The 26,045-nt window shown below is 36.2% G+C and overlaps 1 protein-coding gene across 1 annotated transcript in view; it reads left to right on the top strand.

Moving 5' to 3' along the window:
* Positions 1–26,045, top strand: part of PLCH1 (phospholipase C eta 1) — a 101,204-nt gene that overhangs the window by 19,402 nt on the left and 55,757 nt on the right. The window contains exons 2-4 of the mRNA XM_015816625.2: positions 19,293–19,439; positions 20,642–20,885; positions 24,882–25,011. Of these exons, the coding sequence (XP_015672111.2) occupies positions 19,293–19,439; positions 20,642–20,885; positions 24,882–25,011 (521 nt within the window). The remainder of the gene's footprint in view (positions 1–19,292; positions 19,440–20,641; positions 20,886–24,881; positions 25,012–26,045) is intronic.

Genomic DNA, 26,045 nt, shown 5'->3' with positions numbered 1-26,045 from the left:
TACATCTTTAGAATAAAAAACATACATGCTTGCTTAAAACTTGTTCTTTATATGTTTTTAAGTTGCAGTCTAACATTTGTTACCTGACTGAGTGCTGTGTTCCAATGTATGTACATTTGATCGTGGTAGTGAGTTGTGAAATTATTATCAGTATGATTTAATACTTTAAGGACTGGATATCGTTAGATATTTCCTTTTGTTTGATGTAGGAATAAATCTAAAGATCTCCACGTGCAAGTAACAGACACTTCTGTTCATACATAAAGGAGTCACCAGGTTGTTGTTGTTTTTTCTTTTCTTGCAAGATGCAGCATTCCCTTCCTCTTAACAAACCTCTTTAGAGGATTAAGGGAGTCTCTAGTAGAGAGTGGCATTTAAGCTGCAGTCTTAGGTAAAAGCACTGAATCTTGCCAAAAGCCAGACAAAAGTGTCTTTCAAGCTCCATTAAATGTAGTAGTACGTACTCTTAGATAAGTGTTTGTAAGATTCCAGCCATTCTCATGCTATACCTTCTTTCTTCATTCTTATTTATGTTCAACTCTCTCTAATTGTATATATTATTTGTTTTTTCAAAATGCACTTTGGATGAATTAATTAAGTAGACATTTACTTTATGATGGAAAAAATAGGTAATTTAATTTTAAAAGTACATTATGATAAGCTGCTAATATTTATTATATCTGATTCTGTTTAATATCCATAATATAGACTCCATTACTGCTTCTTGATAAAGACAAGGTATGGAATTTTGGGCTACCAGGAAATTACACTTTCACAACTAGAATCTGAGATAATGTTTCCCCCCCCCCTCTCCCCCTTAAAGATACTTACAAATCTCTTTGGCTGCAGAGGGAGACAGAAACTGACTTCTGATGTAAAATGAACATGGTACTGCTGAGGCTTGTTGAAAATACAACTTTTCAAATGTTCTTCTTCCTTAGTTTTCTGTTTCATCTTCCAATCCACTGTTGTTGTTTTTCTTAACAACAAAACATAACCAAATCTAAAGTTCTGTCCAAATACAAAGGATGAATCATGTGCTATGAGAAATGGTTTGGGTTTTTTTTGTAGTGTTGCCACAATAACCTTGCACAGGGTTGTTGTTGGGAAAACAGAAGCTGGAAACATTAGGAATATGCAGGGTGTTTTGCATGCTAGCTTTGGCTACAGACTTCTGTAGATAAAGGATCTTACTTATTAGGGATTAAGATTTGTTGGATAAGAAAGAACCAAGCCACTTATTCCTCTACCTCTATCCCACCGCCTCCCAAAAAGGTGGAAGGTTTGGGTGACATTAAAGTCACATGTACTAATTATTATTCATAATACTGCAATTCAGAAAGGCAAACATAATGCGCTTTACACTTGTGGAGAAAGCGATGGCCAAGTGATTTGTATATCTGCTCATTCTAGGTACTAATGGTTGATGAGAACAGCTTTGGGACTCCTCTTTTTCTGTCTTCTCTTTCTTTATCTTCACTTTATTACTCACTGACTGACCTCTGTGTCTCTCCAATCATTCAGCATACTCTGAATGACTTACATTCCCTTCTTGACTTGAACAGGGTTATTCCTCAAATAGAAAGGGTCAGCAAAGTGGTCAATAATCTGATTCAACCTGACTTTCTTTTATAATTGACATTTTCTTTTGCATCAGTGACATTCTGATGACTAGTGCATATATGAATGGAGGGGCTGGAAGGCTAGTGATTGTCACTGGTACCTACTTTTATGCATAACTGGACTAAGGATCCGAAATTATAATTACTAACTGATTTATTGATAACCTTGCACCTGGTCATTATAGGTGAATAATCATTGGTTCTAGCAACCCAGAAAGAGCATTTGACCAATACCGGCTTGCTTTGCTTACCAAATGTAGTTTAATTTTGATTTAGGGGAGGAGGGGATTTGTATAGAGCCGTGATGGTGCAGTGGTTAGAATCCAGTATTTCAGGCTAACTCACTGCTCACTCCAGGAGTTCAGTTCTGAGCGGCTCAAGGTTGACTCAGCCTTCCACCCTGCCGATAAAATGAGGACCCAGATTGTTGGGGGTAATATGCTGACTGTAAACCGCTTAGAGAGCGCTGTAAAGCATTGTGAAGCGGTATATAAGTCTAAGTGCTATTGCTATTGCTATATTTATTGCTATTGCTGTTATTTATTTTATTTCCCAATTTTCTCCAGGAGCTCAAGGGAGCTGACTGGGTGCCTTTTTTCATTTTATCTCCCTAATGACAACCATGTGAGGTAGGCTGGGTTGAGAGACAGAAAATGATTATCATCATAAAGAGACTCTCTATAATTAAGGATGGACTTGAATCCACATTTTCCCTGTTCTAATCCATTATTTTAGCAATTGTACCATACTACATCTGTGGACCAAGAGAGCCCAACCAGTTCAATACGGTATTGTTAAACGTATTCCTGTATGAATGTTCTACGTACATGTTTTCAGTTCACTAAACAGGTAATATTGATATACAACTTTTTCTTGTTAGCAATATGTCCTAATGACTTCGAAGGGCTTCTATTTCCCAGATTATTCAGTAGCTTTTAGTTAGCTAAGATGAAAGGACAATTATGAAAGAGAGCCTTTGAAGAAAGAGGTTAGTTGGACTAAATTACTATATAAAAATACTGCCAGATTTTAGAAAATCAGAAATATGTTCAAAAGTGCTGCATTTCATTATACTTATATAAGCAAAAGCATTGGACAGGGTTACGCTTTGTAATGATTGTTTTAAAGTAGTACAGAATGAGGGGATTATATATTTCTAATGTAGCTATGACTATCAGATTTTTTTAAAAAAGAATTTAAAAAATTTATACTTTTTAATAAGGAAGAAGTACATATCGGATAACCCCATTTTGCAAAAAAAAAAAAGAAGTATATTTTCCTTGGTTTGGGTTTACACTGCTACCAGGAATTAGAAAAAACTGTGATTCACAACCAAACTGTGGCTTACTCAAACTGTAGTTAAGCAAAGCCTGGCTTTGTATGAACGTATCTTTACTGTAGCTTTCACTTGACAACATAATCTCAAATGCCTGACCATACTTGCCTTATTACCTATAACTCCTTTAAGACAGAAATGTATTAATAGTCCAAAGGCATTCTTTTCTTTACCGGTGAAATACCACGGGAGTATTTGATTGATGTCCGTTATTATGGTTCATCAGAGACCAATTCCTCATCTGTTTCTTTTTTCATGTAACTCACATTACAGTTTAAATGAAATGAAAAAGGGGTTCTTTATTCAACTGCCTCATTATACTTCATATATATAGTATGTAGAAACTGCAGAGCTCTTCATAATGTCATAAATTATAGAGCAGAGATATCTCTCAGTTGGATGAAAACAGCAGACCCAATCATCCATTTGTCTCATTTGATTTGTCCTTTTTTAAAACATGAATTTTCTAGTCCTCATGATTGAAAGGAAATCTTGAAAAAGGAACAGAGAGTTGATCAGTGAATTGAGCAAGTCACATTGGAAGAGAGCAATTTTAGACTGCTTCCTTGTTTCTGTGACATTGTGACAGTTCACCCCACAATAAAAATGTTCCACACTTTATCTTCCCATTTTCTCTCAAATCTAATAATGCTTCAGAAGCTCATTGATGGCAGTTGCTGGGTGGAAAGTCTTCAGGTGCTATGTAAATGCATTTTCACTGGGTATTTTGATAACATTTAAGCTTAGCTGGCTGGGTATTGTCACTCCCAGCCATTTCTTCACAGCCTGCTGTGTATTTCCCTCTTATTATTTCTCCTGATTGTTGTTTTATTTTGCTTTATAACCTTTTTTTGGAACAAAGATGTGTTTATTTTTGTCTTTGGAAATTGGTTAAACCAATAGCCAAAGTTGCCAAGCTGGTTAATATTTGTAACTGAATTTCTGTTACCTCTAAAATGTATTTTAAAAAAGCACACCCCCCCCAAATCTTCATTTAGTTTTCCCAATGAAAAATCAAACCAGTTTGATTGGCTTAAGCTTCTTCTTAATGATTTAAAAAGCAGGTTGGAAACAGGAAGGAAGAGGATTGAGTTAAGAGTCAGAATCTATATTGTATAGATTATTTGCCATCAAGTCATTTTTGATTTCTAGCAACCAACAGACAATTTTTCTCCATGGCGATCAATCCTTAACCTATTCTTTTAAGACTCCCAATGGTACACTTATGATCACTAGGACTAAGTCCATTCACCTTGCTGCTGGTCAGCCTCTTCTTTTTCTTTCCTCCTTTCTCAGTATCAGAGCAGAGTAAACTCAAGGCCAAGGAGAAAGACTCAACCCTATAGAAATGCAGTCAAAATTATCTTGGTCTAAAAGCAAATGATATTGTTTCCAAATAATTCCTTAAGTCTGCAGAGGTTATCCATATTTCAAGAAGGGTACTTCTTACATTGGCCTGAAAATTGTTCTCCATTTTTCTCTTAACCATTTTACTGCTGACACCGCAAACATACTAGTGTTATGGTATAAATCCATGATGTGTTCCTCAATTGTGATAATAGCTAGATCATACAAATGACTAATATGAAAATAAAAATGGCAAGGAAATATTATCCATATATCAGTGCAAGGATAATATCCTTATTTGAAGAATTAAAATTATTCATTTTGTTAGATTAAAACAGTTGGATCTTTTCCATTATCTATCTCTGTAGGTCAAAACATCAGCTTTTCTTTCCACCACTCCAATAGCTGAATGTTCCCAAACTCATTGCACTTTAGCCTGCTTTCTGTGATTGTTCTCAAAGGATTAAACTCATACTCAATTTTTCTACCCAAGAAAGGAAAATGAAACTAATATTAGAATACAAATGCCTGTTAGGTTACACAATTATAATTAAAACCTAAAACTCAATAATAATGTTCAAATTAATTAAAGCAAATTACTACAAATTGCTCTTTGATTTTATGGCTGCTGAAAACAAGCTCTTAGTCCTGAATAGTCATATTAACATGAGAATTACTTGTCTTTCAGAAAATGCATCAAAATGCATCAAAGTTACTATTATCTCTATCAACTTTTATAATAATGTACAGAACTAACTACGTATAAATGGCTAATGATAAAGTAAGGTAAAGCTGAAGACAGAATGTTGGAGGTCCTTGCATATTGCTCATAATTCTTTAATATTTCCTTTAATCCTTTAATTTCAGCAGGATTCATTTTTGGGTTGCTCCTTCATATATTGCTCACCAAAATGAAATAATGGTTTCTCCAAATTTTATTAATAGCAGCAGTACAGAAGTACAACTAAATAACCTTTGTCCTCAAATCTTCCCTCCTATATCTATTCATTACCATAAGTGAAGAATTCTAAATATGTTTTCCAACTCTAAAGAACTGGCTGTCTGAGCAAAAGAGAATAGCATGAGCAGTTTCATGCAGAATACTAGAGTAAAGTTTCCTTTCCATTTTCCATACAGAAAAATTTGCAGAAAAGAAAGAAAAGGGATGTGGGGTTCTGTTTTTCTATTTTATTCTTAGGGAATTTTGGACTTTCCTTTGCTTAATGTTTTGAGATGATATTGCTGCAAGGTACAGACCATGCTGGTGGATCCACTGTACAACTGTTCATTCTTCTAGAACCACCCTGGTTGATCTTCCTACCTGACTGGAAAAACTTACAAGAAAAATTTGCCCCCATTATGGACTCTTGGGGTTATTTAAAATGTGGTAATCTAGGAAAACTGCAGAATGACTAGCTCCAAGTTTACATTCAGAGGCAGAATACTTTACATATCTCTTGACCATCTTGTAGCTCAGTCACATGAATAAAAATCCACTCCCCACCAAGAATTTCAAAGAATGTTAATTTCTTGGCAAAGGAAAGAAAGACACCTTTGTTCCATCAAACTGAATGAGAATGTATTACTTCTTTTTGTGTGAACTGGGTTTAAAAACGAAACCAAGACCCAAATCACGGATTTGCCTATACCAGGGGTAGGAACCTTGGCTCTTTTTTGACTCATGAACTTCAACTCCCAGAATTCCTGAGTCAGCTATGCTGATTCAGGAATTCTGGGAGTTGAAGTCCATGAGTCATAAAAGAGCCGAGGTTGCCTACCCCGGCCTATACAATCAGATTATGCTTTGTAATTTTCACTTTTTATAAAGTCAATTTCTAGACTTAATTCAGCAGATAGTAAACCTTTAAAGACTGAAATGATTTGGAATTGGATAGTCTGAGTCATCTAACCTTTGTACACTTGCCTGGACACTAAGCTCATTTCTACAGATCATTCTCTGTGAATATGTGCCAAAGGGGAAGAGAACGGGTTATTAACAGGAAGAACATTTATAGTGAGAATATCTGTATTTTGGATTGTACTTTTCCAAATACCCAATTTATTTTCTCTCAGAGTTTGAAAAAAAAGGTTGTGGGAAGAGTTGGGCTATCTGGTTCCAAACATATTATCTTTAAGTTGACAACAAAATGCTTGTGGATGTTCTCATACTAACATGGCCACTAAATACTGTCATTGGCATGTTTTGTTTTTTTTAAAATCTTGTGAATTCTCTGTGTTTGCTCATGGCACTTTCTGACAAAGAAGCGTATCGAGGATGTTACCTAGACTGGTAACAAAATGTTCAGAAATCAACCCACAAGCTCGGAGAATAAACCTTCATCCTTATCCTACACCCGAGGTGCAGATATTTGGCAGCGTATTTCTGGGAGGGGGGGGAAAGGCTGTTTCAAAATTTACAAGATGGTAGACATGTTATTGTGATCTAAGTTTTGCCCCGTTGATATGTGGATGTAACATGATCCAAAGGAGTAAGTCTTGAACATGATAGCATGACCACCATCTTGAAGATTTTGTCTCCTCACATTTGACAAATATGTCCAAATATGTAGAGGGAGTGGAGGCAGCAGCAAGGTTTTAATGTCTCTTCCCCTGCCCCTTTCATGTCCCATACCACTGTAAGGCTGCGGCTTCACAGGCCTGATATTGCAATAATTCACTAATGTGAAGATTGTTTTGTATGGGTAACTATTATTTCCAGGCTGCTCTGAGATAGCTAGTTTTTAATGTCAGGATACAAAGTTTCAGTGCTTAAATGGGGTTAATAACTGCCTACTTGAGAAGTCAGTTGCACTGATTAAAAACCAGAAAGCATGATGTCCATAAAAGATTTGAAGCATGATTATTTTCACTGACTATAAATGGAGTTGTGACTATGAATAGAATTTCTGAATAGTTCTGACTTTCTTCATTTCAACAATTCAGAAATTTGTGGGCCTTGTTCCTGCTATTCAAAATTAATGAATTCATAACCAAAGGGGGAAAAAAGAATAGATGTTAAGAAAAATGCCTACAAAATCCATGATAGAAAAATGGTTTGACAATAACAATTGTTATACAACACTGAATTTCCTAGGAGAAAAGTGCTGAAAAAGGTGTGAGTTTTTGTGAACTGGTTTGTTCAGTTCATAAACTTATGGGGCCAGTGTTTCTCAACCTTGGCAACTTTAAGATAGATGGACTTCAACTGTCAGAATTCCCCAACCAGCTTGCTAAATTTATCAAGGTTGAGAAATATTGAATGAGGCAATCATCTGAAAAAAATACCTGTACAAATGAATATGGAGATAAAATAAAATAATATGATTGCTGATGCTGTATCTAGGAACAGGTAGACTAATTTATCATTTGGGACCATTTCCAAGCTTTGAGTTTCTTAAATATCTGTTTCTGATAATTGCCTACTATGCTTGCTATTCTCATGCCTGCTGTTGTTATTCAGCAGTCTTCTATTCTTCTATTATTTGGGGTCATCTCCAACTTTGAGTTTCAAAAATATCAATTTCTAATAATTGCCTTTCATACCTGCTATTGTGGTGCCTGCTGTTTTCATTCAGTATTCTTCCTGCCCTTTTCTCAACCTTGGCAACTCTTAAGACCAACTCCTAAAATTGCCTTGCCAGCCAAAATTCTGGAAATTGAAGTCCACATATCTTAGACTTGCCAACCTTCAGAAACACGACTTCAAAGAAATGAAATGGAGTTTATAACAATGAAAATTAAGTATGCACATATGCGGGATGTGCTGTGCTTTGGATCAAAATAGTGTGCCATAAGTGCCATATTGGGTGTGGCAGTGTTGGTAGCACCTCCTTAGCTCAAATATGTGTGTTCCTTTGATGCAAGCCCAGGAAAAGATTCAGCTTCTTTCAGGAGATGCCAACAAGTGTGGCATGTATGCTCCTACCCATTCCATAGCATATTTTTTTTGGGCTTCAGCACAGATTATTCCTACTACACATATAGATACTGTACAAACCCATTTCTATTCCTTTTGGTATAAGCAACTTTGAGTCATACTTAGAAGTACATTCTAATACCTTTTCATGTTGGATTTATCTATTCTTTTCTGAAATTCTTCTATTTTCTTTCTACAGTATTTTCTTTTATTTTCCTCCCCACCCTCAAGATGTACACTTGACACTATTAAACTGTAACCTGTCACCCTTTCAGAACATCTCATTACCTTTATATCCTTCATGATTCTTTCAATCTTTTATTATAATCTATGGAATCAATCATGCTTTTAAATTATATTCATTTATTGACATATGTTTATGAATAGCTTTATATTTAAACCACATGTCCAGAGGTTTTTCTCACCAATCATCACTCTCTTGATTCTTGAATTTATTAATCAAAATCCTTTCCCTTTCTCTTCATGTCCCAGGGACAGAATGTACCTTTCTCTTTCTTAAATTTCATTCATGTCATCCAAGTTCTTTACTATTTATTTTTATTACATCCCATACATAAATTACTATTTGCCTTAGTTGTAACCAAATGGACCTAAATGTATTGATCTCCACTGCTCAGCACTGCTTTGGCCAAAGAAAGCTTTTCCATAATACTTTTCTGTAATAGAGAAGGAATAGAATAATATAGGGTAGGAGTACAGTAGGCTGTAGCCATATACATATGAAATGCAACATTTTCTGCTAACAAAAGGATAGTAGCAGTCAGATTTGGAACTTTTTGGTTAATGTTGCAATAGACATCCAATGCATTCAAACATAGTTGGTTTTTTTCGATGCAAGCTGGGATATCCTAATTTGGAAACTAGTTTGTAAGCCAACATATTGTCTGCATTCCATCAATTAAGAGGTTTAGAAGTCTAATCGCACACACCCATTTTAATTTTATGCTAAATCAGATTACAAATCAAATGGGTGCTTGTTTGTTTGTTTTTTGCTAGTACCATCTCCTGGAAAACCCATGTCCCAACACTGTGGTTAATCCTTTCCCCGTCTAAATATAGCACAGAAAGGGGGAGAATGGCTTGTGGTCTTTCTGTACATGAAAACAGGCTTGTGATTGAAGAACTGGTTTTAAATCAGATCTTCGGAGCAAGTGTTGCAGTACAATGTGCTTTTCATCTTTTTCCTTTGCTTGAAAAGAGGTAGGGAAATATTTAAATTTCAAATATTTGAAAGGAAACAGTGTATAGTGGAGAAGTACACGTGCAGAGTAGAAGGATACAGGGTCCATCATATCTAAAATAAATCACCTGGATCTGAGAATTTTGCTAATGTTACCCTATAACAATCCTTTTGGAGTAAGGTGATTGACAGCTGATATCTATGAAGTTCCAGATGCTCTTCGAGGACATTGGTTATTTTGGCTCTTTTCAGTCTGGATTTAAGCCTGTTTTTGGAGGCAGAATCACTGTATTTGTCTAATAGACAAGATCCTGAAAGAGGCAGAGAAGGCATGAATCTTGATCCTCCTTGCTCTGTAAATGCTTTTAGTATTTTCCAACATGGTAACCTTGATGAATCAGTTGGTGTCTTCGTTCTTTCTTACAGGGATAATCCCAGTGACTTAAAACCAGGTGGCTAAATTAACTCATCTTCTAGGATTATATGATGACAATAAGAAATAAACTATCCAAATTGACTGAGTCAGCAAGCTATGCCTGAGAACAAAATCCAAAACCAAATCAAATCAAGATGGAAACAAATTAAGTTTAGCATGCTGGGGAAATGCAATCACCAAGTCTGTAATGGATTCAGCAAACCATGTTATATAAGCACAGCCAGAGAATTACTGTGCGGCATGTTTTTGTACCCTAGAACAGGAGTCCCCAATCATCGGTCTGTGGACCAGTACCAGGCCGCGGCATGCCAGCAACTGGTCCGCACAAATAAGTGGGATGAAGGCAGCACACAAAACCATGCACCCTCCAATCCACAGAAAAACCACTCTCCATGGAACTGGTCCCTGGTGCCCAAAAGGTTGGGGATCTCTGCCCTAAAACCTACACTACTTGCTCTACAAAACCATTTAATACCAATATGAAGTTGTAGGGGGAAGTCATCAGAAGTGTTCATGCTAAGTATTTACTCTAAATGCCTTATATTGATTTGTAATGGGAAGAGGGAGACAATTGATAATAACAATACAGTTGTCATCAATTCACATATTCAGTTCTATTTCTCCATAGAATTTAAATAAGAAAAGGCAGTGCAAATTCTAAACCAAAGGCTAGATTTAGTGATGAGTTAGATGAGAAGCAATAAACCAACTCTGAATCCTGATAACAATGACTTTATGATAGGTGGGAGATGTTTATTCTAAATACGATTACAATCTCACTGAATAATAGGAATATTTGGTAGTGCTTCTGAAGTCTTCTCTAAGTAGAAGTTGCCACTGGTGCGGAATATGGTAGCCAGGATGTGGTTGAGTGGGGCTCCTAAGCTGAAGTAATTGCTCATCAGCTTCTGAGCCAGGTTATGGGTTTTGCTTTATGTTCATAACATGGGACCAGACTACCTGAAGGTTGCCAAGGACCACAAATACCTTCTAGGCAGGGATGCCTTCATTCTGGAATGCTTTGATTTAGAGGAATTTAAAATACTCCCTGAATTTTGTAGTGAATTATTAAAGTTTTACTGCTTTACCCAAAGTTTCCCACGATGAATGGTATGTGAAATAGTTTATATGTTGTTCCTTTCCTTCATTCTATCACTTTTAACAAGTCAAGGTACAAGTCAAACATGTACCTTCATCCTACTTTAATACATTGTTCAAATTCTGTATTTTAATTTTCATTTGCATACCAGCTTAAGATTTGCAATCATGGGAATTGGCAGAGAAATATAAGAAGGATTCAAAACAAAACAAAACATGGTAATAACAAAAGGATAAGTGGGAAGGAACTAAAATGCAGCAGAAACTGGATGATGAAATGATACTTGTGTTTCTTTCTACATAACTCTATTCTTTATGCCTTGATCTTCCATTCGTTATTATCAAAATGGTATTTGAAACACTGCGTTCCTGCACTGAAGTACAGTTTGACCCAGAAAACAAACAGATGGAAGTAACTTAATCCACAGTTGTAACAAATTGAAATATAGTAACCACCTGTCAGTAGAGACTTAATGCATTTAATTAAGGTGTTGAATTGCTTAGGGCTATTAAAACAAGTCAATTAAGTAGTTTACTAGAGAAAAGCTTGACTATAAATACATAAAATTTTTGTTCTTAGAATATATGGCAACATGTTCATATTAATATAACTAATGTGTCTGTGTGTAGAGGGTGGGGAATGTAGACATAATATATGCAAAGATCTGCAGCTTTCCCCAATAACTTGCTGCCCTCTGGCTGAGTTTCCTGCTTGCACAGTACTCTTTCAAAGTCTGCATAAATGAGAAGTACTGTAAAATTGACCCTATGCAGATTGATTTAATTCCTGATTTAGTAGCCAGCATGGAACCTCTTAATTAGGCAAGTAGATACCTTTCTCTTTTTTTTTTTCTTTGCATCAGTGAGAATTCTCTCTTTGACAAATTAAGAAAAGCCTTTAATAGTTCAAAATCCTTCCACTCTTGAATTAACTTGCATGAATGATAAGAGAATTCAGTGTAAGACAATCGTTATTTTCTTCTTTTGCATCTAAATCTTTGGGGGAAAGTGAAAGGGAAATTGTTTTTGGGAGGGAAAGATGAAAAAGGAAAAATGATTTTCGCTGTAAAACTTGTTTTTTTAAAAACAGGATCATACCAGAGAACCAGAGATGTTTTCGATCCTTTCATAGCATACTGTACTCACTATACAAATTATCTGGTTGTAAGTGATGCCATCCCCGGCTTCATTGATTCTGAAAGATACAAACTAATTTCAGCAAACTTAAGTGGTGAATGCTCCAGAAGTGGTGAATGCTCCAACACTGGAAGTTTTTAAGAAGAGACTGGAGTCGGCAAACAGACTTTACCACATCCCAAGGACGGACCCGTCCCCCAACCTGAGCTACTAGAGGTTCCAGGGAAGGTTGAAATAATAATAATAATAATAATAATAATAATAATAATAATAATAATAATAATAATAATAATAATAATATATTATTATTATTATTATTATTATTATTATTATTATTATTATTATTATTATTTAAACTCTTTAACGATGTGACTGTTGCCTGTTCTGAAATAACAATGGTTGAAATATTTTGAGTGTTCTTCTATAAGAATAATAGGAACATAAGAGAAGCCCTTGCTCCCATGTTTTTCTTCCTAGGTACAATATGGAATGTTTCCTATTCCCCAAGCTACAGAAACATTGGATTGGGGAATTTTAAAAATACCCACAGAGGAGAAGCAATATTTTGGCATATAGTACTTTTGCAGCCTTGCCTTGCCTGCATAAACAGCAAGTGATCCCAACAACCAAGTGATCCCAACCAGCAACAACCAACGAACCATAAAATAGCAGCAACATTTCCTTCTCTGGTTATTTGTTTGTAACATCTTCCTAATATGTGTGCAGCACACCCATTTGCATTTGGCAATCTGCCTAAAAGGAAAAGAAATATGTGAAACAGCAGGTTTTTAAAAATAAATTTAGCAACCTAAATGAAAAGAAAAAGATCAGTACAGAATACATAGGAGTACTACATAAAACTGAGGGAGATGGACAGGTCAAAAGTATAAAAAATAAATAAAAATAAAAATGTCAGTCCAATACACTTAACTTCTCCCTAGCAAATAGCAATAGCACTTAGCACTTAGATTTATATGCTGCTTCCCAGTGCTTCATAAGAGCCGTGGTGGCGCATTGGTTAGAATGCAGTACTGCAGGCTACTTCTGCTGACTGCCGGCTGCCAGCAGTTCGGCAGTTCGATTCTCACCGGCTCAAGGTTGACTCAGCCTTCCATCCTTCCGAGGTCGGTAAAATGAGGACCCAGATTGTTGGGGGCAATATGCTGACTCTGTAAATCACTTAGAGAGGGCTGTAAAGCACTGTGAAGCGGTATATAAAAATCTAAGTGCTATTGCTTTTGTTGTACAGCCCTCTCTAAGCATGTTACAGAGTCAGCATATTGACCCCAACAATTTGGGTTCTCATTTTACCAACCTCGGAAGAATGGAAGGCTGAATCAACCTTGAGCCAATCAGAATCCAACTCCTGGAGTGAGCAGTGAGTTAGTCTGCAGTACTGCATTCTAACCACTATGCCACCACGCCTCTTAATAATAATATGTAATGTGATACATAATATAGATTAAGCAGAGAACAGTTCCTTCTTTTGTCCTTATGTCCTAAATGGTTCTTCTCAATCTCTGATAGTTTTTAAGCAACTTTTCCTCACCTTAATATTTTTCCTTCACTAGTTCTAATAAATAATACCTGTCACATTATTCACTAATATACTCTTCAAATATCTAACTAGCTCAAGGAACTAAATTAAAAAAATTAGCCAATCATGGGATGTCAGAGCATTGAAACAGCAGATGAAAGTCTTGAACATGGGAAAAAACTCTATCAGATAAAATGTTCCATTTCTACTACAGAACACTAACAACTCTTTTACAAACATACTTTGTTTACTTGCAGTCACTTTTAGTAATTATATCAAAGTCTGTATTTTTGCACTGAGGATACAGGGATTATTTTAGATAAAACTAAATGATTGTGAATTTCTGACTCGCCACGAGACTAGACTGGTTAATCACTTTTATAATAGGTATATACTGTAAGTCAGCATTAAAAGATAAAACTTTTGTGTTTTCAACTGGCCAGAACTGTGGAGACAAATTATGTGCTGTGAGGTAACAGCTCTCATTATTAAAGATAATCCCTTCATAATCCCTTGTCAAAGCAAGAATATTCAATATTAGCAGCGTTGACACTAGTTGCTTAGGAGTTGTTTTGAATTCATTTTAATTGGAAATGTATCTTTTTGGTGCATTTTCTATCTTAATGGCACATGCATCCTTGATTCTGGAATTGGGAACAAGGAACAAAGCTATTTTTCAATCAATTTTGTACACAAGGATTGATGGTGTTATCATTTCTCATTTGTGTTTTTTAAAATAGTTCCAATGTTGCTAAAGTACCCAATTGATTGCTGTAGTCTTAAACATTACAACTTGTGATATTGAAGTTTTTAATTTCCAGCTCCACAGTTAGGAAAATTGAAAATAATAAATCCACCTGCTTCTCTAATATAAAGTTTTCAAGGCAAGATTATTCTCCCTATTTGTACATGATATTCCAAATGTTTTCATATAGGTGCTTATTAAGTATCCCCAATAGGAATGTTTTTGCATTTACTTTTCCTAAGTATACAGTACCGATTTTTTCATCAAGGAACACAAAATTCATTGTAGTAAAACTTAAATATGACATTAGTTCAGAGGCTTGGTCAGTTTATAAGAAAATGTAAATCTAATGATTTTTTCTCCCTCTGAATTCATGGAAGTGAATTGTTTTGAAATTGCATCTGAACAGAATCTTGGATAACTAGAGTGTTCGATTGAAGTGCTGCCTGCATCCCACGGATGGGGCTTGCTTGTTTGTGCGGACCAGTTGCTGGTATGCCATGGCCCAGTACTGGTCCACAGATCACGGCTTGGGGACCCCTATACTAAATTGTTCATAGGCATTTATCACAGCCTAAATTTGCTACAGATACAACCTCTGATGCTTCCAGAAGCACAATACAATAGTACCAAACTGAAGTCAATGTATATATTGTCATAATACATATGCATAACTGGATCTACAAATGATTCTAGAGAATAAGGTATACAGTAGGAGTATCTATTGCAGGAATAACTTTCTGGATGACATCTGTTGAGACTCAGTGGGATTATTCTTTAAAAATACTGTGTTTGAAATTAATTTTCTGGGCTGTGGAATTTATGTATTTTTTTTACCATTGTTTACATCTTTATTAAACTGCATGGAGTTCATCTTTGAGGGGACCATGATAGTAGTACATTGTTTGGCTAATACAGTATACTGAAATAAAATGCAAGTGAATCTATTTTTAAATGCTTCAGGCTAGGCATGATTCAGAGAGAAACATAAGCTGCTTAAAAACAAGCTTTATGCTTGAAATGGTCAGTACAATTCATAATACCAAGTGCCTTACCTAAGCAATGGCAGGAGTTAAAGACTTCATTTTACACAGGGATAAATGACAAATGGAAGATGGCATTAGCACAGATTAGGGTGCTTTTTGAAAACATGCCATGTGTGTCCTAACTGCTCAGGCTTGCAGTTCAGCAATCCCAATCCAACAGCTTTTGATTTTCTCTGTACTAAAGCATTGTTTATCAGGTGGGATACAGATTGTCTGCTATTCGCCAAACTTTCAAGAATCATCTGGACTCTTCTTCTTCCAATGGTTTCCATTCTAGCATCGGAGATCTGTCTTGTAGTGGGAAGTGTGGCAACTTCACAAGGATGCTGCCTGACCCAAATGGGTTGGTATCTTTCTTAGCGTTTCAGTCTGAAGGTGTTGGTTTCTGAACAGAGACCCATAAACTGCCTTGGGGGCATGTCAGGGAATAAGGACTGCAGCTTTGAACTAGATATTTCTGCCAGTTTTGCTGATGTTCAGTTCTGTTTTGCTTTTAAGAAATTATTTGAAATGCTCTTCTTGATTAACTCAGGCATGTTGTCAAACTGATACAATTTAAATGGCAAATAATGTTCTATTGCAGTAATTTTTATGTGATTTGTGTTTTGACAGTAAACTTTAACTACTGTATAAAATCTTTTCTGATGGCAAAGGCTCTGTGGAGACTTTGAATAAAGTTTCTTTGTGGTGCGCAGTAATGTGTCCAAAACACCATTATTCAAATTATCTCATGCAGTTGCTTCAGAAATGCTTCTGGCTGTCTCTGTGTGTGAGTCCATGCACAGCCACTCAGCTGTAAAAAATTATCGGAAAGCACGTTTTTCAAAAGGTTTATACAGTCATGCTTAAAGAAATTTAAGGGCCCAATCTTATATACTGTATGTTTACTTGAAAATAAGTCATACTTAGTGTAAGTATAAAGTCCAGTGCCAGTTTCTTTGGAAGTGAGACGTACCATGTTCAGTGAACTTTAATAAAAATAAGTATACAATCACCCGACAGCCTCACTTTCTTTCCTACTTAATAGTCTGTTATCCACAAGAATATACCAATTTTCTATGATCTTGAGTTGTTTCAAGAACTTGTAGCTAGTCATTTGACCGGTGGCTTTTGTTACTGCATTGTTTTATCAGAAATATAGCTAGAACAGGGTGTGGATAGATTTTTGTGAGCTCAGTTTAGAATCTTTGTGACTTATGCTACAAAAGCAATGGTTCGTTAATTTTTGTGTGTATATTTGATAAAAAAAATCCAACAATCCAAAAATATAAAATTATGTTTTGTTGTATTTGCAAAGCATGTTGAATGAGTTCACAGAGACCTCTGAAATCTTGTGAAATACAAAAGTTGAATTCCTTCCTGCTGATGGAATGATAGAATCAGATTTTTTTCCCAGTAAATGCAGGGAAGATTGAATGGGGAAGCCCTGTTGTGTAAACAGAAGTTGTAAAGTGTTCGGTCTTCTGCAATCTGGCAATCCTTTATATATTAGTATATATTAATGCTGTTATATATGTCCACATGCTGAGCTTTATGCATTCTCATCCTGGACTGTATTGCTTTGAATAAATGTCCCTTTGCAATTTTTTTATATTTAATCAGAAGTATTTTATAGGTACAAATATACACATTTTATATTCTCATGAGTGTGTAGAGAATGTTGGAATTAGATGACTTGTAAATATTGTTAATAATAATACAAATATTAAATGCTAATTAGACTTTAAAATATTAATTGATAGTACAGTTGATCCCTTTGTCTTATTCATTAGGATAGTATATTACAAGGCTGTACATTTCTTTGCATGTTGTTGACCCTTAGAATGCCTGAACAACAATGATACACAATTTCAAACTGTTATTTCAACCAAACAATGATAAATATTGAATTTATCACTGAATGTATTTTCTTTCTTACTGCTTCTGAATTCTTCCTCAAGTTTTGATCTGTTTCTCTCTTACCATGAGTTTTGATTTATTCATAATTTGCCAATGAAAGGATATATGAATAAGCTTCTCTACTGTTAACATCCCTTTGAGTGGATCAAGGAAACATTCTGAATGACATCGATTATTTCTTTTACTGCTTTTCGGTGTTCTTTCATAAAATCTTACAGTCTCAACAGTGAAATTGTGTAACTATGTGTTTTAGTATCTGGGTTTTTTTATATTTGATATTTGCGAACTTTTTTTGTGCTCATGATGGTGTTGACCTTCTAAAAATGTTACTGATTTGTAGTCTGTAGTTTATCACATCATCATCATCATCATCATCATCATCATCATCATCATCATAGAGTTGGAAGGGACCTTGGAGATTTTATAGTCCAACCCCCTGCTCAGGCAGGAAACCCTATACCATTTCAGACAAATGGTTGTCGTGTCTCTTCTTAAAAACTTCCAGTGTTGGAGCATTCACAACTTCTGGAGGCAGGTTATTCCACTGATTAATTGTTCTAACTGTCAGGAAGTTTCTCCTTAGTTCTAGGTTGCTTCTCTCCTTGATTAGTTTCCATCTGTTGCTTCTTGTCCTGTCTTCAGGTGCTTTGGAGAATAGCTTCACTCCCTCTTCTTTGTGGCAACTCCTGAGATATTGAACACTGCTATCATGTCACCCTTAGTCCTTCTCTTTATTAAACTAGACATACCCGAATTCCAGCAGCCATTCCTTATATGTTTTAGCCTCCAGTCCCCTAACCACCTCTGTTGCTCTTCTCTGTACTCTTTCTAGAGTCTCAACATCTTTTTTACATCATGGTGACCAAAACTGGATGCAGTATTCCAAGTGTGACCTAACCAAGGCATTGTAAAGTAGTATTAACACTTCACGTGATCTTGATTTTATCCCTCGGTTAATGCAGCCCAGCACTTTGTTGCCTGTTTTGGCAGCTGCAGCACACTGCTGGCTCATATTTAAGTGATTGTCCACTAGGACTCTGAGATCCCTCTCACATAAAAAAGCATGAAATAATTCTGCCCAGTTCTGATAGCAATAATTGATCAATGGAACCATGGAAATGGGCCAAAAGAAAGTAGACAATTAGAGGAACTGATCTACATAGACAGAAGGAAAGGAAATAATATCTCCGTGTATCCATGTATGTTTTATGTATGTTCATATATTCAGGTATGAGTACCAATTTCTCTTGTGAACTGAAAATGATACACTGTTGGGTTTCTTTCCAAAATTTTCTCTCCTCTGATCTTAAAGCTTTGGAAAATGCTATATAGCCTAAACCAGTGAAGGCGAACCTTTTAGAGACCGAGTGCCCAAACTGCAACCCAAAACCCACTTATGCATCGTCGAGTGCCGGGTGGGTGTGGCCCATTGGGTGGGTGTGGCCCATTGGGTGGGCGTGGCTGCGGTGGTAATGGCAGACTGCGTGGGACTAAAAAGTTCAATCAATCAATTCCAACTTTGCAAGATCTTTTTTTTTCCCTCGAGAAGTTGAAATTGACTGATTGGGCCTTTTTTTTTTTTTTGCATATGGCGGTGGAGGCATAAGCAAAAAGGTTTTATAAAACCCAGCTGAAGGCCTAGGACTGGGGTGACGGCACGCGTGCCCACAGAGAAGGCTCTGAGTGCCACCTCTGGCACCTGTGCCATAGGTTCGCCACCACTGGCCTAAACTGTATGGTTATTAGATGCGTATGAAAATGAAAAAAAATGTATTAGAAAAAAAGATATTTTCAAAATGTTTTGTTTTTTAATACTCAGTTTAAAAAGATGCAAATTATTTGCCCCTTTTTATGCAAAGTGAAGATTGAGAGATTTATGCAGTAACTATTTTATAGATAATTATTGCACTAATTATGCAGCAATGTAAATTAGGGATGCTGGTTAAAATTATTGCAATCTTTCCTCCTTTAGTTGAAAGATGTATGAGTGTTATGCAGTCTGGGACTCAGATGATTAAGCTGAAGCACGGAGCCAAGGGGCTGGTGCGTCTTTTTTATCTTGATGAGCACAGGACGTGCATCAGATGGAGGCCATCCAGGAAAAGTGAAAAGGCAAAAAGTAAGTTCTTTTGAAGTTATGATTTACTTTGCATGTCCTGTGATTAATTCCCAAGTTCATGTGTTTTATGTTTATTAAAAATGGGTGCCAGTTGTTCCCCATAGTATTAGTCCGTCACTAGGAATGATTGTGATTAAGCCTGGTGCCAGGATTAACCGCCTCAAATTAAGACTGGCAGGCATAGGAAAGAGAGCACTTGATCTCCCGTTCTCTTCTGGAGCTTCTTTATACATAGGCTAAAAATAAGTGAACACATAAGACAAACACGAGATCATAATGTAAAATACATTTTATATTTTCATCTGTACAGGTAGTCCTCAACTTACAACAGTTCGTATAGTGACCAAAGTTACAATGACACTGAAAAAAGTGATTTATGACCCATTTTCACACTTATGACTATCACAGCTTCCCCTTGGTCACATGATCAAAATTGAGACATTGGCAACTGGTTCATATTTATGATGCTTGCAATGTCCCGGGATCGTTTAATCAGTTTTTGTGACCTTCTGAGAAGCAAAGTCAATGGGGGAGCCAGATTGACTTAGCAACCATGTTACTAGCTAAACAAGTACAGTGCTTCATTCTTCACTGTGGCAAGAAAGGTCATAAAACTCACGTAATAACCGTCTTGCTTAACAACAGAAATGTTGGGCTCAATTGGGCTCGTAGGTCGAGGACTATCTGTATGTCAAAGGAAGTCATGCTTAACTCATCTCTCTTTTTTACATAGTTTTGGTGAATAAGCAACATTCCTTTTGTGAGGGTGGGGTATGTATTCCTTGTTAACTTTTATGTCTGTGGAGTCATATATTAAGAAGAAGGCATTTATAATTCCTGCTACAATTTTATGACAGCTTATTTTTCCCATAGATGTTTTTATTTTAATTGAAGGTACAAAAAATGCTGATCTCCTACATGAGTGCGGTCAAATATTTAATTTCACTGTTTTGCATTTTGGGGAGTTCCTTTGGATGGATTTTGTAGGGCAAGAATGGATTCAGGCTTAAGGCCACTTTCAGAATGCAACCCTTGACCTGAAATGCAAAGCCATATATGAAGTTTACAGAAGTTGTGCATTTCTGAATTAATTCATTATCATGGATAAATTAGTTCCTGGATTAATTTATTAATGTGGAATGGAATATTGCAATCAGCTATATGATAAACTGGATTATACAGTTTTATTATTGTTTTCACAGTCATAATTGATTCTATCTACAAAGTCACTGAAGGTTGGCAATCAGAAATATTCCATCGCCATGCAGAGGGCAACTTTGATCCAAGCTGCTGCTTTACAATTTACCATGGCAATCATATGGAATCATTGGATCTGATAACTTCTAACTCAGAGGAAGCACGTACCTGGATCACTGGGCTGAAATATTTGATGGCTGGGATAAGTGATGAAGACTCTCTTGCTAAAAGACAAAGAACACATGATCAATATCCTTTCAAAGCATTCTATTCTGGGACTCAGTATAGTGAGTCTGATTGATCTATATTTATTTATTTATTTATTAATAATTTGTTTTATGCCACTTTTATTACTTTGTAGGTAATTCAAGGTGATGAAATTCATAATACTCCTTCCTCCTCCTTTTTTCCTCACCTGTGAGATGAGCTGGGCTGAGAGAGAGAGACTGACTCAGGCCCAAAATCACCTAGCTAGCTTCCATGCCTAAAGTGGGACTAGAATTCACAGTTATTTATCACACATACAAGGTCTATTTTCAATGGCAATTCTCATTATAGACATTTATAGGGTTACAACATGGTTCAACCCTTTCAAGTCCATCAGCCATTACAAAATAGTTAAATGGGCTCCAATTATAATAACTGGTCCCATCCATGGGAATATTACTTTATAGTTTTTTCTAAGTTACTTAAAAATGATGTGGAAGAATTTCTTTAGATTTTTCATGAGCACAGCACTTTTCTGCTGCATATAAAGCAAGCATTTATTTATTTTCAAGCTTTTATGTTGGTCTAAAAAATAACCCTGGTTCCTTTAAGGAGTTGACTTATTAAAGTTAATGCAGCACATAGAGCAACTGTCAGAGGGGTTTTTTCCCCCTAGACTGGAGCAGAAATGTGGAAAAAATGGAGTACTTTAATGAATAACAGAGAGGTGCTGATCAATTATTCTAATTGGCTCCCATCTGCTTGTAATCAAATGTAGTCTTTAATGATTCATTAGAAAGAAGCAGCAATTTAGTTCCTAAACTGGTGAGTCTGATCATCTCTGTTCATATGAAACCACGACCTCTCTTTTAATTCTGTATTGACTGACCCCTTTGGAGAAAATGTGTAATTCTTACCCTCTGCTATAGTTTCTGTTTATTTATTTGGCTGCTTTTATTTGCCATCACAGCATGCAGAATTAGGGCAATCAGCTTGGAGATTCTGCTTTGGTTTTTCTGTTAATCATAGCAAGAATATAAACCAGAAGCATGGAGTGATAGTGAGTGTACAGTTCTTTTCAAGGTTCTCCATGGAACGAAGTAGCTTAGTATTTTAATCACATCATGTCTTTAGACATTATGTGACCTCTACTCAGATGGCTTTATGAGATAGTAAAATGTCAGTTTGTTTGTGTTGCATTATTATTCATTGTGTATTTTGTATTTTCCTCAGATATTATAATCTATTTGTCCATTCCACAAATACACTAAAAACAAAACACACAACCATATGCAATTCATTTTAGAACAAAGGGGCAGCAATCATTAAACCAGGATTACTGTACAAACATCAGAGTTTCAGAAACAAAACACTGTATGTATGAAAGAGACAGAGGGAGAATACAAGGTAATTTTGGACATCCTGTTTAATTAAAGATCACATAAATTAACCTAAGGACCAATCTCTAGGGCCAAAGGATATTTCCATTCCAAAAAGATTATGCTCTGAAAAAAGCATATTTTCCCCCAGTGAGGATATTGGATGATGAAATGGTTTGATTTGTCCCAAGTTGCCAAGTTAAAAAGAAAAAAAAATGCCAAATATTCTCATTTCCGAATTTTAGCTCTTGTTATCATAAGGCAGAGAAACACTTGCCATCATTTTATGGCTAATTACTCCATAAATTACTTATGTAATTTCTATCTTTCTGGCTTTTGGAGGCTTCACACAGCTGCCATGCATTTGGTTATGCAGAAGTATTTCTTCAAGCCTTGTTTGCATGATCAGTTCTGGCAGATGGATGACTGCACAGAGAAATGGGCCCTGTAGCAGCTCCAGCTGGAGTGAGGATATAATGGCAGACACTGAAGGGTATGAATTCCTAAAGAAAATGCCTCTGTTCCATTTGTCAGAAGTGAACAGGGACCAATTGAAGAAAAAAAAATCACTAGAATTAATGGGTTATTAAATTATGGAAGAAGAACCAAACCAGATGGAACAGAATTGATCCATTGAGAACTATTTCTTTAAAATAAATGACCAGCCCAGAGAGGGGAAGAAGCTAAATTGGGTCAATTGTGTAAAAGAGGAAGTTTAAGCACTTACGGTTCAGATCAAAATAATTCCCTGTGCATTTGCAATAGAAAGAATATCCCCACTGGCCATAGGAATATTTCCAGTGTAGCTTCCTTTTATTGTGATCAGAAAAGCTCCAGATTCACATTTGGACCATAGTGGATTCAAACGATTTCTTCCAGCATTGTGAAAAGGTGGTGGTGGGGGAAACAGTTGCAGGCAAAGACTGAGCTGCAATACTCAGCATGGCAATGTTGTTCTACTACCGTGTTTTCCCCAAAATATGACCCAACTGGAAAATAAGCCCTAGCATGATTTTTCAGAATACTCGTAATATAAGCCCCCACCCCAAACTAAGCTCCAGTTAAGATCATCAGCCAGATGGACACATTTGATACCATATTTCCCCCAAAATAAAACCTAACCAGAAAATTAAACCCAAATGCATCTTTTGGAGCAAAAATTAATATAAGGCCCGGTCTTATTTTCAGGGAAACACGGATAACAGTACTGTTTCCAGTACTAGTGGATCATCCATGTAGCCCTTCATAGTCTACTCCAGAAGAATGGAAGAGGATGAAAAATCCCTTTGCTTGGGTCAATTTCTGTTTATATGTTACTGAGCCAAAAAGGGAATGGAAACAAAAACTAACAAGCCCAAAAGGTAACAAAAAAGACCAAAACACCTCCTCCCCCAGCCATCAGCACCCACATGAGTGTAGGTTAACTCCAAGATTAACATCAGACCAACAATGAAGAAGTAAACAATACCCTAATCAAGGAACTGCAAAACATGCTAACAGTGAACAGCCCAACCAAAGAACTCCTAAGATCATCCTCGGTCAATAGTGAGCCCCCCTAGAATATAAACAGAGCAAACTCCGTTCTGTTTTAGCACTGATGAGATTACCTAGCTTGGCTAATGAAACATCTGCAAGAAAGTGAGCACCAAGGACTCCTTGTTACTGTATTTAACATTCATTCTGTCATTATAGCCAACATTTAACACATTAGATTAGGCTAAGAGAGGGTTATTTGTAGTAATTAGTACGTGTTACATCAACATTGTAATTTTGCTTTGTAAACTTCTTGGCACTTGAGTATTTTCTGAAAATCCAGCCACTTAGGAAGAAATTTACCTGTCCTGTTCAGAAGACATTGGAAAGTGTTACTACAGATGAAAATTGCTTTCTTGTGTTATAACTAAAGTGGCTGCAGGTTCTTAATTTAGAAACAATTTAGAAATAAGAATGAATGAATGAATGAATGAATGAATGAATGAATGAATGAATGAATGAATGAATGAACGAAGCAAGGTGATAATGGTATACTGTACATGAATAAATGGAGTTGAAGAATTAGCTGGCTAACGTAATGTGACACAAAGGGACATCAGTGATGATCTCAGTGTATAATAGCAAATTATCTTTCTAATCATATCAACTTCAGTTTTGTATCTCTAGGGGCTATTTTAAATGGACATCATTTCAAGTTTATCTTAAGACAATGGACATCTTTCCAAAACTGGGCTGCCACAAGAGAGGTCCAACCAATAACTTGATTTTTAATTAACTTTGGTTTTAGTTATTGTGTAATAAGTAAGTGCAGCCTTCTTCCCAACCCTCCCAAATCCTGGAATTTTAAAAACTGTAGCTTTAAAGTTTTTGTAGGGTACTCAGTTTGGAACTGGTTTAGTACTAGATATATTCCATTGCATCATAATATAAAGCAGCACTGTTAGTGGCTTTGTACCTTCCTTATTTCCCATTCATATATGTATTTGTGCATATTATCCCCTATTTTTAAAAGAAACAAGCTGATATCTTCTGTGCTGTATGTTCTTACCACTATGCACTGATTTACGTAACCTTTCTTTACACTTTTGCATTTTTCTCAATAATGTAAAAGTGTATCTCAATATTTTGACAAAGGGAGTTTATATTTTCCTTAATTTATCTCCACTTGGGTAAAGCAGACTTTTCAGGAAGCTGATAAGAATGGTGATGGTTTGCTGAATATTGAAGAGATTCATCAGTTGATGCATAAACTGAATGTCAACCTGCCGAGAAGAAAAGTAAGACAAATGTTTCAGGTGAGTTTTCTTTCTTTTTCTATCTATAAATGTAAATATTAGTTCTCAAAAGAGAAATCTAAAGTTACAGGTAGTTGTCAGCTGACGACTACAACTGAAACTAGAATTTCTGTCACTAAACTATATAGTTGTAAAGCAACATTTCACATGACCACATCACTTAGCAATCACAACTGCAATCACTGCTGCTGTCACCAAAAATCACAGGTTGTTAAGTGGAGGGAGCTCCCGGTAAGACACATGAGGATGCTGCAGGGGGGATAGGGAATGTGATGGAATGTGCACCTGGAGAAGAGGCAGTACATTCCATCAGAGAAAAGCCTAAATTAAGAGACTGCGCAGTCCCAAAGTGGATGGGGAAAAAGATTTAGGGTATATCTATTAGGTTAGAAAGTTATAGCTTTAGTTCAGCAAGATTTTGTCTATCAGGTGCAAGCAAATAAAGGTTTGGACTGGATTGGATTTCAATGTGTCATTTTTGGTCCTGGGGCTAAAATTGAGGACCAGGAATGATGCCAGCTGGCTGAGACTGCTGAAGGCCCAGGGCTTCTACTTTAGCTCCAATATTGGCACTGTGCTTCCTATTCCAGATGGCTAAAAGGGCATTGATCAGGGAGAGGATAATTGGGTTGCAGCAACCCTGTGGTCAACCCAAATCTTGATCAAGTGACCACAGGGGACACCTAATTGGCCATAACTTTGGGCCCAGGCGGTAAACTCATTTTCTTCAGCATTGTCATAATTTCAAATGGTTGCTGAATGAATAGTTGTAAGATGAAGACTACCTATATCAATGAAGATAAATGGAGAATTAGTGCAATGTAATTGTTCATGGATAGAAGACCAAGGGGAAAGGCTCATCAAGGCATGTCATGTTGGTGGTTTGACTCTTGTTGGATTGGTGACACATCTCACAGTAGCCCACCCTCAAGGATTTATAATACTGAGATAACTGCAGATGGTACACTTATTTAGTAAGCATATTAAGAGACTGATGATTAAGCATGGTAACAATTTTGCTAGCTCATGTTAAG

This window comes from Protobothrops mucrosquamatus, unplaced genomic scaffold, assembly GCF_001527695.2.
Source record: "Protobothrops mucrosquamatus isolate PMUCROS unplaced genomic scaffold, P.Mucros_1.0 scaffold470, whole genome shotgun sequence".
NCBI lineage: Eukaryota > Metazoa > Chordata > Lepidosauria > Squamata > Viperidae > Protobothrops > Protobothrops mucrosquamatus.
This window is presented reverse-complemented; position numbering and strand designations above follow the sequence as displayed.